This window comes from Pseudopodoces humilis, chromosome 4 (genome assembly GCF_049639895.1).
Source record: "Pseudopodoces humilis isolate 2021_Gansu_Grassland_sample_001 chromosome 4, ASM4963989v1, whole genome shotgun sequence".
NCBI lineage: Eukaryota > Metazoa > Chordata > Aves > Passeriformes > Paridae > Pseudopodoces > Pseudopodoces humilis.
Window position 1 is genome coordinate 13,058,234 of NC_142203.1, and position 18,185 is coordinate 13,076,418.

General features: G+C 44.3%; 2 protein-coding genes across 2 annotated transcripts; both read right to left on the reverse strand.

Annotated features, from left to right (window-relative positions):
• Nucleotides 1–13,029: 13,029 nt before the first annotated feature.
• On the reverse strand, nt 13,030–14,724 carry LOC148184441 (uncharacterized). Its single transcript, XM_088054341.1, has one exon. The coding sequence runs from the start codon at nt 14,653–14,655 to the stop codon at nt 13,114–13,116; it is 1,542 nt and encodes a 513-aa protein (XP_087910467.1). The 5' UTR covers nt 14,656–14,724; the 3' UTR covers nt 13,030–13,113.
• A 7-nt stretch (nt 14,725–14,731) lies between these two features.
• Nucleotides 14,732–17,866, reverse strand: LOC148184442 (endogenous retrovirus group K member 8 Gag polyprotein-like). Its single transcript, XM_088054608.1, has one exon. It carries the CDS (start codon nt 17,864–17,866, stop codon nt 16,520–16,522), a length of 1,347 nt encoding a protein of 448 aa, XP_087910734.1. The 3' UTR covers nt 14,732–16,519.
• Between the last annotated feature and the right edge of the window lie 319 nt (nt 17,867–18,185).

Below are 18,185 nucleotides of genomic sequence, written 5' to 3' on the forward strand. Positions count from 1 at the left end.
ATTGCTAAATTGTTTGTAATAAAAGAAATTGATCCCTCTCCTATTCCTATTGAAGTAGATCAAGCTGTAGTACCTTGGGCATGGGAGACCGGGAATCCAGGAAAATCAAAAGCTGCTCAGCCGGTGGTAGTAGAATTAAAAGAAGGAGCTCAGCCAGTGAGAATAAAACAATACCCAATCAAGTTAGAAGCTAAACAGGGTGTCGCTCCTTTGATAACTCAGTTTTTAGCACAAGGAATTTTGCAGGAGTGTGAATCAGACTTTAACACTCCTATTTTTCCAGTCAGAAAACCCAATGGTAAGTATCGGCTAGTGCAGGATTTGAGGGCAATTAATAACATTACTAAAGACATTCACCCAGTGGTTGCCAATCCGTATACTTTATTAACATCTGTGTCAGAAACATTTAAATGGTTCTCAGTTATTGATTTGAAAGATGCTTTCTTCTGCATCCCTCTGGCATTGGAAAGCAGGAAATATTTTGCCTTTGAATGGGAGAGTCCTGATACTGGAAGAAAGAGACAGCTCACCTGGTCTCGACTGCCGCAAGGATTCAAAAACAGCCCTACAATATTTGGAAATCAACTGGCGAAGGAATTGGAAGAATGGAAGACTGCTGAGGTAAGAGAGTTACCTTCCTCTTATGTCATTCTTCAGTATGTGGATGATATCTTTTTAGCGACAGCAGAAAAAGGAATGTGTCTGAAATTGACTATTGCTCTGTTGAATATGCTGGGCCAAGCTGGCTACCGAGTGTCAAAAGAAAAAGCACAGCTAATAAAAGAAAGTGTAATATATTTGGGATGTGAAATCACCCAAGGCCAGAGATGGTTGGGAGTCAATCGAGTGGAAGCTATTTGTGCTATTCCCCTTCCCAGGAACCATCAAGAACTAAGGTCCTTTCTAGGAATGGTAAGGTGGTGCAGGCTGTGGATTCTGAATTTTGGACTTCTAGCTAAACCATTATATGAAGCTTTGAAAGAACCGCAGTTGAGCTGGAATCGACAGAAGAAAAAGGCCTTTGAAGACTTGAAACAGGCATTGAAAGAAGCTCCGGCATTAGGCCTTCCAGATTTAAACAAGGACTTTCAGTTGTATGTGAATGAGAGACAGAAATTGGCACTGGGAGTGCTAGCTCAGAGACTTGGTTCATGGAAACGCCCGGTAGGGTATTTCTCGAAGCAACTAGATACAGTAAGTGCTGGTTGGCCGTCATGCTTGCGGGCAGTTACGGCCACAGTGATCCTCATCCAGGAAGCCAGGAAATTGACTTTGGGAAAGAAAATAGAGGTATTTGTGCCTCACATGGTACTGGCAGTCTTGGAACAAAAGGGGGGTCACTGGCTTTCATCCAGCAGAATGCTGCAATACCAAGCAATTCTGAGAGAACAGGATGATGTAGATCTAAAAATGACTAATCATGTTAACCCAGCAGAATTTCTCCGCAGTGAGCAGGAAGAAGGAGAATTAGCACATGACTGCATGGAGGTGATTGAACAAGTGTATGCCAGCCGAATGGATTTGAAAGATGTTCCAATGGAAGATCCGGATTGAGAACTGTTCACCGACGGGTCCAGCTTTGTAGAAAACGGTATCAGATATGCGGGATATGCAGTGGTAACAGTTACCACTGTAGTGGAAGCAAAAGCTTTGGCTCCTGGAACATCAGCTCAGCGAGCTGAGATCATTGGACTCACTAGAGCCCTAATGTTAAGTTCCGGAAAGAAAGTGAATATATGGACTGATTCTAAATATGCTTTTGGGGTTGTGCACATTCATGGCGCCTTGTGGAAAGAACGAGGGTTATTGAACTCCCAAGGAACTACTATCAAATATAGAACTGAAATTCTAGCCTTGCTAGATGCAGTACACCAACCTGAAAAGATTGCAATAATGCATGTGAGAGGTCACCAGAAGGAAGAAGGAAAAATATATCGAGGAAACAAATTAGCTGATGTCACAGCACGAGAAGCGGCCAGAGAAGTGTGGACCCAAATGGCCCTGATACCCACTAAGGTGAGTCCTGTAACTCCACATTTAATTCAGGAACCGAAGTATTCCCCGGATGATGAAAAATTAGCATCGCTGCTGAAAGCGCAAAAGAATGCAACTGGATGGTATGTAACAATCATGGGACAAGTTGTAGTTCCCACCCGAATTATGAAAGCCATCTTAGAGACGGAACATAATAAATGCCATTGGGGAGCAGAGGCATTGGTAACATTTCTAAAAAGAGAAGTAATTTCTAAGATGTTAACATTGGCAAAACGGGTGAATGCCATGTGTTCAACTTGTTTGAAGAATAACCCAATAGTTAGGAAACAGATTCAGTTAGGGAAATTACAAGTGGGACCAGAACCAGGAGATTACTGGCAAGTAGATTTTTCAGAATTACCGAAAGCACAGAACTTTAAGTATCTTTTAGTGTATGTATGCACTTTTTCAGGATGGCCTGAGGCCTTTCCTTGTCGCACCAATCAGGCAAAGGAAGTGGTCAAAACACTGTTGAAGGAAATCATTCCAAGATTTGGAGTACCTTTAGGACTGTCATCAGATAGAGGCCCACACTTTACAGCAGGAATAGTACAAGAGGTGGCCAGGATGTTAGACATATCTTGGGACTTACACACCCCTTGGTGACCTCAATCGAGTGGTCAGGTGGAGCGGATGAATCAAACAATTAAGGGACAAATTAAGAAAATTTGCCAAGAGGCAAAGATACAGTGGCCACAGGCACTGCCATTGGCATTACTCAGAATCAGAATCAAACCCAGGGAGCGAGTGGGAGTTAGTCCATACGAAATTCTATATGGAAAACCATACCATGCTAATGTGTTGAAAGGAGACTTGCACGTGCAGGGTGATCAGACAATATTTGGTTACATCATGTCACTAAACAAAACTCTTAATGCTTTAAGGGGAGCCTTGCAGTGGAACCGACCTATGCCACTGGAGAATCCGGTGCATGACATTCAACCAGGAGACCAAGTGTACGTGAAGAATTGGTCCACCCACCCCTTGAAAGAGACATGGGACGGGCCCCGTCAAGTGATCCTGACAACTTACACTGCAGTAAAGGTCGAAGGAATCGACTCTTGGATCCATTACACCCGAGTCAAGAAAGTCCCTGTACAATGGGAGACTCAGCTAGTCTCTCCAACACAAATGATCTTTCGCAGAAAGTAGCCTTTTTGATTATATTGTTACTGGTAATGACGAAACCAATTCTTGTTAACGGTTCTATGGTAGTTGCAGTTACCAAACCAGTGGAAAGGATGGATGGGAACCTGGCTTATGACCAGAAAACTGAAGTCCAGAATGTGCAAGCAACCTGGAAGAAAGGTGCTGATTGTCCAGAAGCAAATACTGTCACAGTTTGGGGTAAGGATGCACAAAAGAAGCATAGAGAACTGAGAGATACAGAAGTAGCTGCACATCGAAGTCACGAACAAGAGAATTTAGTAGTAGGATTGATTAGAGATTTTGGGAAGGTCCAAAATGTGTCTCGAATTACGGCATGCTTGCCCCTCCCACAAGCAGCAGGAGAACCAATTCCATGGGGAATAATTCCCATTCCATTACTACCTGAAACGGCAGACAACACATCTATGGTATGTCAAAAGACTGTCCAAAAGGTAGTTGTCAGACCTGAAGAAGATTGCATGAAACTGCCCAACAGCCAATTTACCCGTATAAGAGGGATTAATGGTGTAGGGTGGTGTAGTTATGATGAGTTACAAGATTGTCAAAATATTAAGAGCCAAACCACATTGTGGGACGATTGGAAAACTGTATGGGGTCTGAGTTTATTGGAACATTATAGCTATATTGGAGCAGTAGATTGGTGTATACAATGGACAGGGAGTAAAAATCAAACCTCGGAAGAAGTCTATAGAACAGGGACCTCTACAAGAGAAATTAAAGCAGCTAAGGAAAACTGGAATTGTACCAAAGTTATTACATGTGATACCCCTGAAAGCCAAATTAGCCTGGCACCTCTTAGAGTACTACTTAAGTGGGGATGTGAATGTAGAAAATTTAATCATACAATTACAAGAGAAGCATCCGGAAACAGTGGAATCAGACGAGCTGTAAGCTGTAGAGTTACCACTATTAAAAGTCCAGGAAATCTGGTTTGGGTAATGGGACATGGACAATGGACTACGCATATTCCTATAGATAGGCCTATGACACAAATAACTCTGGGAGTCCCAACCCTCTGCCCCCTGTGGAAACAATCAAAATTAAAACCCAACCGGAAGAAAAGAGAAGTAGATGCATTCACTGAGTTGGAAAATGAATGGCACGAGCCAGATGGTGGAGTTAAATTTGGATGGGCTTTAGAATCACTATTTGCACCTGTAGCCTCCTACAGGAACAGAGAAATGCTATACAAATTGCTAGGGCAAACTGAGAGATTAGCAGCAGCCACCAAGAAAGGATTTAAAGACATGAATTTGCAATTACAAGCCACATCCCGAATGACTTTACAGAACAGGATGGCACTAGATATGCTATTGTTAAAAGAGCATGGTGTGTGTCAATATCTAAAAATGAAAATTGACCATTGCTGCATCCATATTCCAAACGTGACCATTGAAGTAGAAAAAGATATTTCTCAATTGGAAACGATTGAATCCAAAACAAGAGAAATTGAAAAAGAAGCACAACATAATTGGATCGGAGCTATATTTGAGTCCTTAAGACTTCAGGTTTCTGGATGGGTTTCGTCAATAGTACAGTACATTCTGTTATTTGTAGTTTTGTTATTAATCATTTGGTTAGCCTATAAGTGTGTTCTAGGAGTCATCGAAAAAGAAACAAGACGCACCAGAAGAGTGATAAAAGCCTTGGCAAGAACCAATGAGATACGCCTCAATGAAAGACGTCGACCTCCTCCGAAGTATGAAGATGTCGTTGGGCAAGATAATCCAGCATTTGAAAGAACCAACGATAACTAAGAGTTGAGCATTCTTGCAGAAGATTGAAGAATGCTCAAAAGGGGGGAATTGTTGCCATTTGGTTCAATAAACTGTATTAGTTAGCATTAGTTGACATTAGTAGTAGTTATGCTAAGGCTTGGTAGGCCACATGTAACCTGCAGATGAACTATATAGCAGATATTGCAATGTAAGCAGTGTAACTAGGAGATAATCTAGGAATGTACCTTTTGGCAAAAACTTAAATGTCAGAGAGATAATCGTACCAGGTAGAGAAAGAGAAGTAAGAAATTGTGATGATGAAGAAATTGTGTAGAAAACATATAAAAACCCTGTGATTTTTCTGTGAAACGGGGCTCTGTCTTTGGACGCTAGTCCACAGGCTCCCGGGCCCTCAATAAAGCACCGCATAAACGACTTCGGTTGTTTGTGTTTTCTTCGGATTGGGCAACAATACAACTGCCTTTGTCCCACTTTCCATAAAACTTGCACTGGTGCAAGTTGACTGTCCAATTGTTGTACGCTGCACACTTACACTGAGGATTTGGGGAATTTTAGCTTTCTTAAGCTTAGCTTTAGCTTTCTTAAAATATGACAGCAATTTCTCTAGTCTTGGCTCAGGAGTCACACACAACTACATCTTTCTTCATCCCATTTTGTATAGCACTAAATGGCACTGAAAGAAGGAAATTTTTGCATGCAAGATTGAATTCTCTTTCCCTCTGCTCTCCACAGAAGCATTTAGTGGTAACGTTGCACAGGTTTACTGTGAAGAATCACAAAAGTGTGTGATGTGCCCCTCTCCTGTCTCATGTCAGATCTATCAAACTTACCTACCCCAGCCTATCAGACAGATACATAGCAGCTGCTTGCTGATGATGCTGGAGGTGAAATGTAGGAGCAGGGTGAGCTGCAGATGATTAATCCATGTCCATGCAGTTATTCTAAACAAGAATCCAAGATTAACACATTGCAAGTCAGGAAAGTAATGTCGTCTTCAAGCTAATATTAAAGCCCTCAATGAAGCATGGCTTGCGGGATGAGCAGGAAAATCCAATAATTTCCCAGTAGAAATCATTCTACCTGTGCTGATGTGAATTCTCAGACTTCACCATAGGGAAAGCAACTCAGAAAAGAGACAGGGCACCAGCCTTTTCAGGTTTAGGTGACTACAATGAAAAACCCCAGAATACCCCAAAGGTTTCAGCCATTGTATCTACAGTGATGTTTAAGTTTATATATGTCATAGAATCCAAGAATGGTTTGGGTTGGAAGGGACCTTAAGTTTCATCCAGTTCTATCCCCTGCCATGAGCAGGGACACCTTCCACTACCCCAGGTTTCTCCAAGCCCTGTCCAGCCTTGCCTTGGACACTTCCAGGGATCCAGGGGAGCCACAGCTTCTCTGGGCACCCTTTGCCAGCGCCTCACCACCCTCACAGGGAAGAATTTCTTCCTAATATCTAACCAAAATTTATTCTTACATATCAGCATAAGTAAATTAAATATCCTGGCTTTCACAAACTTGTAGTTCACCAAGGGAAGCTCTCTATTTCTGTGCTGTGAACCCATGAAGACTTGGAAGCAATTTCAAGTCAACTACTCATGACTGCAGTAATGCTGGTATATCAAAGATCAGTATCTAGCCCTAACTTGTTTTTTTCTTACGCAACCTCAGAAATACAGAACCTCAGAAATAGGCTTCACAAAGTTATCAGCACCAGTTGTCCTAAGAGCTGTATTTTCTGCACTTTCAAGACTTTGTTGTTTTTCACCACATTTTCCTCTTCATGATGGAACCACATCTCTATTTAGCATTTAGCTTCTCTGATTTCTCCTGCATCTTGCTGTGAAAGGCTCTCCCAATGTGTATGACTGTCTAGTTCAGTTTTCTTCTTCTCGGTGACCCCCAGAAGGAAAGGCTCCCTGTGCAGTGTGTACTAGAACTAAAAACCAAAAACAAAAGCACAGGAGTTTTGTTCATGCCAAGCTCTTTGCTCCCCTGAGTGTTGCTCACATTGTCACAACAGTGTATTTCTTGAAGCTGTCCTCAAAAGGAGAGCAAAGAGCACTTTGATAAATGGACTGGAAGAGGCTGTTGCAGTGTGTTTCTTGTTAATGGTATATTCTGTTATTACCTAAGTTGATGGTTTGGTCCAAAGGAGACCCTCTCACCCCACATTGTCAATCTACCCTGAGTCTCCTGTCAATCTGTCTTAGGCCCACCACATGCTTGGAATTCCACTTTGGAAATCCTCTAAACTTTGCTTGATTAGTCCATGTGACCCAACTTTCCTCCCCTACCTTCCTCATTGGATCATGATTTTGTGAACCATGCCTTTTAACCTCCCCAGGATATCTCTGATTAGCTGTGTTGAGGGTTAGGTGTCCTTTTTGTTTTGTTTTGTTTTGTCGTTCTGACCTGCCCGTGGAATTTTTACCCATTAGCTGCGGAGACAACCTAACTGTGGATATTTAGTGGGTGCTCGACAAAGGACAAAGAGTGGCCGGACCCGGGGGGGGGGAGGGGCAGGAAAGGCGGGTGGGGACAGTTTTTGGCTGGTTTTCTTCGGCTTCGGGGGAAGACATTCGTTTGCTGGGTCGCGGAGCTGCTGTGGTGGAGAGAAGGGAACTTTGCCATCACCCAGACGGAGCTGCTGCTTCGTCTCCTTCTCCCCTCTTTGTTGGTGGCCTCGCACCCCCTGTCCTGCCGGGACGTGTGGCAGTGCCAAGCACCGCCACGGAGCTGCTGATACACCTCATCCACCAGCCCAGGATCTCTGCTTGTCCCTGCTGTTCCAGCCGACTGTTCCTCAGAGCCCTGCAGGAGCACCGGGACTGCCCACCCGAGGGGCGTTTGTAAAAACAAAGCCTCTCCTCCATCCCGTCTCAGCCGAGAAAGCTGTCATGGGGTCCCTGGTTCTGTTTTCTTGTTATTGCTGTAGTTATTGTTTGTTTGTTTGCCTGGTTATACTAGTAAAGAACTGTTATTCGTATCCCCAGATCTCTGCCTGAAAGCCCCTTGATTTCAAAATTATAATAATTCGGAGGGAGGGGGTCTACATTCTTTCATCCCAAGGGAGGCTCCTGCTCTCCCTAGCAGACACCTGTCTTCTAGAACCAAGACAGATTTTGGCCGCCCAACGTGGGGCACTGAGAGAAAAAGGGCAAAAAAGGAATAACAGTTCTTAAATAACCTAACTTTTGTGTGCTGGATTTAGAAACCGTTAGGTAGAACCATGTTGTTTAGCTTACCCAGGTTCAGGCAGCATGTGGTCACAGCTATATTTCTCCCATTTGCTGCACCTTACCTAAATATGGGTCCTATAACTAAGGCTACTGTGGCTATTATCCAGTTTGTTTTGTGGGTTGATAAGGTGAGGAATTCATGGATGTTTAACGTCCTCTAGATGGCGGGCTCCTGGATTCAGAGCTGTCACACACTAACTGGATGGTTTTCCGGTTACTTTAATAATGGTACCTACTGGGAGAAAAAGACAGCTGTGGAAATTTTCTCCCAACCTTTCACCCAGATCCTTGGGCCTACCCCACCCGTTTTCAAAGGGTTAAAATCTTCTCTGGATGCTAATGACATCATACAGTGGCTGGTGTTGCTGATAGGCCTGTTCTACTTAGCCTTCAGAGACAAAGGGAAAGAGACCGGAGATGCTACTCCAGAACCTGTAACAGCCCCAGAGACAGGGGGTGCTGCCCCAGAGCCTGGCACAGCCCCGGAGACAGGGGGTGCTGCTCCAGAGCCTGCCCCTGCCCCACAGCCCACCTCAGAAATGAACCACCCAGAGTGGGTGGGGGTTCTGGTGAGGGAGATGCGTGAGATGCTAAAGGAGTGCATTTCCTCAGCTGCTGGGAAACCCTCCCCCTCCCTCGAAGAGGGAGAGTCTTGTGATAAATGTAACCTTGGATAAAAATTCGTGAAAGAATAAATAAGTATATAACTGGATTTGTAACAATGTAAAAATTATATAAAATATAGTGTGGCCTAAGGATTTCTCCCCAGACCCAGCAGTAACTACCCATTCAGGCGGTAACGACCCTAGGCGACGTTTATCAGCCTGAAAGAAAGAGCAGGACACGGACAATCAGGCTAAACAATGAGAGGAGCCAGGCTGAGATGCCCATCGGCTCCGCACGGGACCTGGACACTCCACCCTGAGAGTCCAACCGAAGATACAATCGGGAAGCACTCAGAACCTTTCACATGCGAATGGACTCTGCCCAGTCGTCTATTGATTCAGTTCCACGGTTCCAGGAAATTCATTCAACCAACCATCTAGACTCTTTGTTGAACAGTAACTGCTCGGAGTTTTGGCCTCAGGACACAAAATCCCTATAAAAACCCCGGACAGTCTACCCTCCTTTGTGAATTTGGGTAAATCTGTACCTCTGGGTATAGACCCCTGTCCACCCAGCGCTGCACTGATTTATTTTATTGTGGTTTTTTCTCTCGTTGTTTGTGATTGAAATTGTTTTATAATAAATCGTTTTTTGTATTAACCCTATTTTGCCATTGCATTTATAACAGTCTGATGGTGCTGCAGTGGAACCCACAGATGTTACAACCATCCAGGTTCCAGCTGAACCACAAGGGCAGTCCCAGCCAGCAGCTGTTGCCCCTGTGGAAATGAGGAAGTCTAAGATGAAATCACAGCACCCTGTTGATAAGGATAAGAAAGGAGGGCCCTCACAACCCACAGGGGTGCCAGATGTTGAAATCATTACTGAGTCTCTGACACATGACAGTCTCCGTAAGTTACAAAAAGACATTGTGAGGCAGGGGCGTGAGGCTTATACAGCCTGGTTACTTCGGGTCTGGGACCTTATGGGTACAGGCGTGCAGCCGGATGGTGGTGAGGCAAGGAATGTGGGACCCTTGACCCAGGACTCAGGTGTGAATCAGATATTCGTCAGTGAGAAAGGGCCCCTTTCCCTCTGGGAGTGGCTTTTGATGAGTGTAAGAGAGAGGTTTGTCCACAGAGAGAGAATGGAAGAGCACTATCATAGAAGGGACTGGAAAACCATTGAGGAAGGGATCCGACAGCTGAGAGAAGTGGCAATATTAGAGGTCCTTTTTGGGGGGGGTGGACAGCATGATAATGACCCCGACAAAGTCAGGTGCACTGGGCAGATGTTGTGGAGTCTGGCAAATCTAGGGCCACGTGACTACACCACCTATATTGCAATGATTAATGCCGATAACAGCCGAGAGACAGTGGGTTCTGTCGCCACCAGGCTTAGACATTTCGTCAGTATGGTCCATGGCCCACAGCAGGCTAATATTTCTGCTGTGATTAAGGAACTCAAAGAGGAGATGAGGGAAATGAGGGAAGAGATGAGGAAGAGCAGTTCCCATATGGCACCAGTGTGGGTCACAAGCCCAAAACTCCAAGCCCAGCGTCCCCCAGCTAGAGAGAGAGGGTACACCTCATGAACTGAGCTGTGGTTCTTTCTACGTGACCACGGGGAAGACATGGGAAAGTGGGATGGGAAACCCACTTCTGCCCTGGCAGCACGAGTGCGTCAACTCAGGGAGGGAACCATTAACCAGAAAGGTTCCACTAAAGTGAAGGTAGCCTCAACCTCCCATGACCAAACTGCCAGATATTACAGAAAAGAGGATGATCCCCTTGAAGGAACCTCTAGCATGTATGCCGAGGGAGGAGAGGATGACCAGTGCTAGAGGGGCCCTGCCTCTAGCCAGGAAGAGGCACGGGAAAACCGGGTCTTTTGGAAAACGGTGTGGATCCGATGGCCTGGCACATCAGAGCCACAAAAATACAAAGCTTTAGTTGATACTGGTGCACAGTGTACCCTAATGCCATCAGGACATGTAGGGGTAGAACCTGTTTCCATTGCTGGGGTGATGGGGGGATCGCAGCAGTTGACTCTGTTGGAAGCCGAGGTGAGCCTGACTGGGAAAGAGTGGCAGAAACATCCCATTGTGACTGGCCCAGAGGCCCCGTGTATTCTGGGCATAGACTTCCTTCGGAATGGCTATTACAAAGACCCAAAGGGACTCAGGTGGGCTTTTGGAATAGCTGCTGTGGAGGCAGAGGACATTAAGCAATTGAACAGCTTGCCTGGACTATCAGAGAACCCATCTGCAGTAGGACTCCTGAAGGTGGAAGAACGGTGAGTACCAATTGCCATCTCGACAGTGCACCGCCGACAGTATAGGACAAATCGAGATGCTGTGATCCCCATCCACAAGATGATCCGAGAACTGGAGAGCCAAGGGGTGGTCAGCAAAACCAACTCACCCTTCAACAGCCCCATCTGGCCTGTGCGCAAGTCTGATAGAGAATGGAGACTGACTGTGGACTATTGTGCATTGAATGAAGTGACTCCACCTCTGAGCGCTGCCGTGCCGGACATGCTGGAGCTCCAGTACGAGCTGGAGTCCAAGGCAGCGAAGTGGTACGCCACTATTGACATTGCCAATGCATTTTTCTCCATTCCCCTGGCAGCAGAATGCAGGCCTCAGTTTGCCTTCACGTGGAGGGGAGTGCAGTACACCTGGAACCGACTGCCCCAGGGGTGGAAGCACAGCCCCACCATCTGCCATGGACTGATCCAGGCTGCCCTGGAAAAGGGTGAGGCTCCAGAACATCTGCAGTACATTGATGACAGCATTGTGTGGGGGAACACGGCAGTGGAAGTATTTGAGAAAGGAGAAAAGATCATCCAGATTCTGCTAGAAGCTGGCTTTGCCATCAAGAAGAACAAAGTCAAAGGACCTGCTCAAGAGATCCAGTTCCTGGGAGTAAAGTGGCAAGATGGACGGCGTCAGATTCCCACTGAGGTCATCAATTAGATCACTGCAATGTCTCCACCCACCAGCAAGAAGGAAATGCAAGCTTTCCTAGGTGCCATAGGTTTTTGGAGGATGCACATTCCTGAGTACAGCCAGATCGTGAGCCCTCTCTACCTGGTTACCCGAAAAAAGAATAATTTCCACTGGGGCCCTGAACAGCAGCAAGCCTTTGCTCAAACAGGAGATTGCTCATGCAGTAGCCCTTGGCCCAGTCAGAACAGGACCAGACGTGAAGAACGTGCTCTACTCTGCAGCCGGGAACAATGGCTTGTCCTGGAGCCTTTGGCAGAAAGTGCCTGGGGAGACTTGAGGTCGACCACTGGGATTCTGGAGCCGAAGCTACAGAGGGTCCAAAGACAACTACACTCCCACAGAGAAGGAAATCTTAGCTGCCTATGAAGAAGTTCAAGCCGCCTCAGAAGTGATTGGCACAGAAGCACAACTCCTCCTGGCACCCCGACTACCAGTGCTGGGGTGGATGTTTAAAGGAAAGGTTCCTGCTACCCACCACGCCACCGACGCTACTTGGAGCAAGTGGATCGCCCTCATCATGCAGCGTACCCATATTGGAAACCCAAATCGCCCTGGGATTTTGGAGATAATTACAAACTGGCCGGAAGGTGAAAACTTTGGTCTCACTGATGAAGAGGAGCAGGAACAAGTGACACGGGCTGAAGAAGCTCCACCGTACAACCAACTGCCAGCAGAAGAAACACACTATGCTCTGTTCACTGATGGTTCCTGTCGCATCGTAGGGATGAACTGGAAGTGGAAAGCAGCCGTATAGAACCCCACATGACAGGTCGCAGAGGCCACTGAAGGAGATGGTGGATCAAGCCAACTTGCTGAACTCAAAGCTGTTCAACTGGCCCTGGACATTGCTGAAAGAGAGAAGTGGCCAAAGCTCTACCTCTACACTGATTCATGGATGGTAGCCAATGCTCTGTGGGGATGGCTGGAAAGGTGGAAAAGGGCCAACTGGCAACGCAGAGGAAAGCCAATCTGGGCTGCTGATGAGTGGAAAGACATCGCCACCAGGGTAGAGAAACTGTCTGTGAGAGTCCTGTCGGGATTTGCCGGAGCCGCAGAAGACAAGCCTCATGCTCTCATGGTCAGCAAGTCTCGTTTATTAGCAACTCTAAAACCACTTATATAGCATCAGTAATTAGGCTCATACATAGTGCAAAAGAAAGCTCATTATTGGATATTTCATTTAAGGTCAACTCCACCTAATTCTACATTCCTGTGATCGCTCATCTATGCTGAATTCACATTCTTCTGATCACAGCATCCTGTTCTCAGTTAACAGTTATCACTAAGGCCTTCCTGACTTTGCAACATCTCACACCAACTGTACTCCATTGTCTAATTCTTTCCCAGCTAACTGCTGCATGGGAATATGACCTTTGCTCTCTAGCCATTCCTCCACAATTCCCCTGTTTTCTTTTTGTACTAACAAAACTGTAGAAGTAGCTTTCTTTACCATGTTTTGCAAGCATTGCAGTATGCAAGGAATAAACAACAACACAATCACAATGATCAATATAACAACAATTGCCATTTGTGCTAAATTTTTTAACCATCTTGTGAGACCTAGGGATTGAAGCCACTCTTCTAATGGATTTGTTTCCATGGTTAATTTTTTCATATTGCTCTGTAGTTGTTGAAGACGAGCATGAATAGACACTGAATGGTCAGAAAGATTCCTGCAACACATCCCATCAAAGTCTTCACAGCCATGGCCCTGTGCTAATAGCAAAAAATCAATAGCAGCTCTATTCTGCAATACAGCATGCCTAACACTATTCATATCCAAAAGCAAATCAGACAAAACCTTTGATGTAATGTTAAACTGTTTTCCTGTCCAACATGCCAGTCGTCGTAACTGTGTTAAGGCTTGAGCACTAGATACTCCAGGTGTAAAAATAGATGACACAATCACTGTAGGACGTTCCCAAAGCTCAACCTGATCTTTGCATTCTGGTCCCAGCTGAAACACACTTCTCTTTTTTCGTAACCTAGTTCTATTGGCTCCTAATAGTTGCTGTATAATGGGTGCAAACAATGTCAATTTCCCAAAATAACAAGGCCCTCCATAAATGTTTGCTGGCAGTCCTTGCCATGCACGATCTCCGCAAATTAGAAAAATACCAGGTGGTAATTGTAAAGGTGTACTGCTAGAATTTACTTTACGAGTCCAATTGCCACAATATGCATCATTATTTTGCAAATATAGCAAATTTTGTGGAGAAACATTTGTACCATTTGGCCCATGAGACTTTTTTGCATGATTACTCCTAGCCCAATTAACAAAAGTTAAACAGTAATTGCCAGGGGCTGAACCTAATAGTCTTAACTCTTGTGGTTCTGACCCAGTAACATTTAAACCTGTAGCAATGTACCAATTTTGAGCTCCAATGGGATTTGCCTGAATTAAGCTTGTGTCACAGATATTGATCCTGAATCTACCTGATGGAATTTCACATAATGTTTTGTTTGCTTCTTTAGGTGTTTTCCAATTCTTTGTCCAGTTTTTAAACATTGTGGCATTGAGTGAATCATCTAAAGGTGCGCCCACTAAAGTTTGAAAAGGATCCGAAGGGGTAGCCATTGAAAGGCAAAAATTATCCTGTCCAGTTTGATTAGCCCACGTTACCCACATATTTTGTCTCTCATCCATGTCAATCAAAAACCCTTCATTTTCCCTTATCATGGTAAACCACAACAACAACCTGATCAGAGATAGTCCTTTAAGGACCTTAAAAAGATTGTGGCAGTTCAGCCAGCATCTTGGCTGGATCCCATGTGAGATCTTGCTTCCCTTTTCTTTTACCCCTCTGCCTCGCCCGTCGATTCGGTTGCTTCGAACCACGGGGTGTTCCATCTTCTTGGCAGCAGGGATAACTTTCAAGGAAAGACCCTTTCTCTCAAGACTGCTGTTTAAAAAATTACTCCTAATTTTTATTTTTCACCCCTGGGATATCACACCTGACCTGTGTAAGTGTCTTACGACAACGTATTGTGGTTATTTCAAGAATATATGGTAAAGGGGTATTGGGATGATAACAATAATTTTCTGGATTTATCCCAAAAGCAAAAATCTCCCACCATCTATCAGATCCTTTCTCAAATTGTCTCGTTTGCACACCTTCCTGCAATGCAATCTCAGTTAAATTTCTTTCAAAGTTGTAACACTCTGTACAAATCCCTCTTGGGGACCGACCCCACTTAGAATGTATCCACCACTTTTCCTTACACACTTTACAAATATAACATACAAAAGATAACATTCACAATTTGGTACTGTGCACACGATTCACGTGTGAGAGTTCATCAGATCCCGTCTCTATGTTGATGGTAGAGAGCAAGAAGTATCTGCTAAATTTTCTGGATCCACTGAAGGTAAATCACTGGGATCAGCAGGTTTAGTCCATCGGCTCAGCACCCAAACAAGCTCTGTGGGGGTAGACACACAAAGATAACCACGTCCTCAATAGAGTACTTTGCTAGGACCTCCCCACAGTCTTGTTTTTGGATCCTTATAAACCAATTGGTTTGCTTTAGCATTTCCTTCTCTGAAACCCACATGCCATTTGTGGCTATGAATATAGGTAATAGCAAAGGCAACAGTCCTCAGCTTTACTGCTCTTTGAAGTTGCAAAAACAGTTCATATAAACGAGGGTTTTTTACTTCTTTAATGTCTGCATTTTCAATACGTTCACTCACTCCTGCAACATATAAAGAATCAGTTACCACATTAACAGGACCCTTAAACTACACCAAAACCCAAACAACAGCAACTAATTCCAGAGTTTATAATGCATCCTCCTTTTCAAGCTGGAATAATATGAAGATTCCATTGTCCTTCTGAATTTTGCCATGTAGCAGCAGCTGTACAAGATTTCTTTCCAGCATCAGTGAACACACAACAACCACTCTAATACCCATATCTCCCCCGTTTTCTTTTATTGCTGTGTTAAGGCACTGATGAGATGTTGAGGTCCAAACCATACAGTAAGGTTAATGTCTAAGTCTCATCTACGAACAACACCTGTCTGGATACAGTCCATTATTTTATTGAGAGCTTCTTGTTGTTCACTGGTGACCTGTATAGGTGCTGTAGGATCAGTACTCTTTAACAAAGGTCATAAGGATTGTAAAAAGTTCATTAGGAATACCCACAACAAGTTTAAGCCATTGTAAATCTCTCAGCAGTCGCTGAGCATCATGAACAGTATGAAGTGACATGTTTAATGACAGTTTCTGAGGGACAACATACTGCTCAGTTAAAGTCTACCCGAGATATTTCCATGCGGATGTCAGCTGTATTTTCTCAGGTGCAACAACCAGTACATTCTGAAGTAGTTGTGTTTGAATGTCCTTAACTTGTTTATCTGCAAAAGGTTGTGACTGAGCAAAAAGAATATCATCCATATAATGATAAATAATAGTTGTAGGTCACTGAACCTGCAGTGGTTGTAAAACATTATTTACATAAAGCTTAGTGGCACCAATTGTACAATTTGTTGTCCTTTATCAATTTTGGTTGGTAGTGCCAGTGTATATGCAATGATATATATTTCACTAAAATAGTCCACATCAATTATTCCAGGTAAAATAAACAGTCTCATTAGACTAGCAGATGAACGTCCCAACACTATTGCACCCATAGCTTTTCCATTTATTATCACTGGTCCAATAATTCCAGTGGGAATCTTGTAGGGTTGTGATGTTAATAAATCCACAGTCACTGAGGCTGCCAGGTCCAGGCCGAGGCTCCCCGATGTGGCAGGCTGGAAGGAAGTTGCACTGATGTTCCAGCAGCTGCTATTTGTGTCGTGGCGTAGCAACTTCTTACACTGACCTTCCCATTTCCTGATCTCTGGCGGCAGACATTATCAGTGTGGGTATTAGACCAGCACTGACTGCACAAAAGAGATGGTACAGTACATTCCTTCCGAATATGTCCAAGGTTGCCACAGCGAAAACATTTGAATCGGGAGGCTGGAATTCTGCCATGGTTAGTTGTAGCCGCTTGTAGGGGTGCAAGAGCTGCTAAAACCTGACTCTGAGTAGATGCAGCTTGCCTTTTTAACTCTTGCCCTAGTTCTTTAATTGCCTGGACTAACATTGCCTGTAACTCTACCGGTATATTAGACATCCTTTCTAATGCCTCTTCAATAGTCCAATGAGCATTTAGGGAATTTAGAACTGACCTGGTTGCTGGATTACAATTTTGTAATGCACATTGTTTTAATAATGCTCCCCTCATATATTCAGGAACACTTGCCCTCTCTATAGCTGTAGCTGCTTTATCAATAAATGTTCTAAATGGCTCATCTTGCCCCTGTTTAATACTCATATAAGATGGAATACCTCCTGGCTCCTTAATCTGATCAAACGCAGCTCGCACTAACTGCATTCCTTCTCTCAACTTATCTGGTCCCAAAATAGCTTGTGCTTCCACTTGACTATATGCTCCTAAGCCCATAAATTCTTCCAAAGTTAATCCATACAGTGGATCACCTGCCTGCCTTTGCACATTTACACTTTCTTGACAATAAGCTTGCCAGTGTACATTAAACAACAACTGCTGATGCTGACTAAGAATCAATTTCATAATAATCCTACAATCTGCAGGCAACAAAATCTGTGTACCCCACAAATAATCAATCATTTGTATAACCAGTTCACTGGTCACTCCAAACTGACTGGCTGTAGATTGCAACTGTGATAACCATTTCCAATCCAAAGCTGTAATTTGAGCTTGTATTCCTCCCCCTTGCATCGGTGCAAAGGTTACGGGACATGCTACTTCCAATACAGCGTCTGCTTTTTCCTGATCTCTCTCTTGCAAAATATTCCGTGCTAACGTAGCCCATGTCTCCCTTCTTTCCCGTGCAATAGTCTCACCTAACTCACGCCCTAGCCCAGGGATAGATTTATTTCCCATAGGGGAGGATGGTAACGGTGCCGAAGGCTCTGTTCCAGAATCAAGGTTAGTAGGTGAAGGAATTTGAGACGGCACAAAAGGATTAACAGCTGCAGCATGGATCAGTGACTGCCTGGGGGGAGTCAAAATTACTGTATTCATGGCGAGTGGCAATGGACACTCATTAACTCCCTCTAATAATCTATTTTTCGACATAGCTGCAGATGCCTTTGTGGCAGCTCCCTGTTCAGCCTGATACTGCAAGAGAGCATTATGAACTGTCCACCACAGTTTTCCTAATTTTTTAGCAGTTTTATCATTATTAAAAACAGCTTCCCACAATTTATCTCCAAATTTTTGCCACTCAATTCATAGACTGTATGGGGATTCTGAAAACAACCCTGAGCATACCCATAAGCAAGAAGTTCAGGAAGCTCCTTGCGCAAATCAAAATCTTTAACCTGTCGCTTTTCTAAAAAGC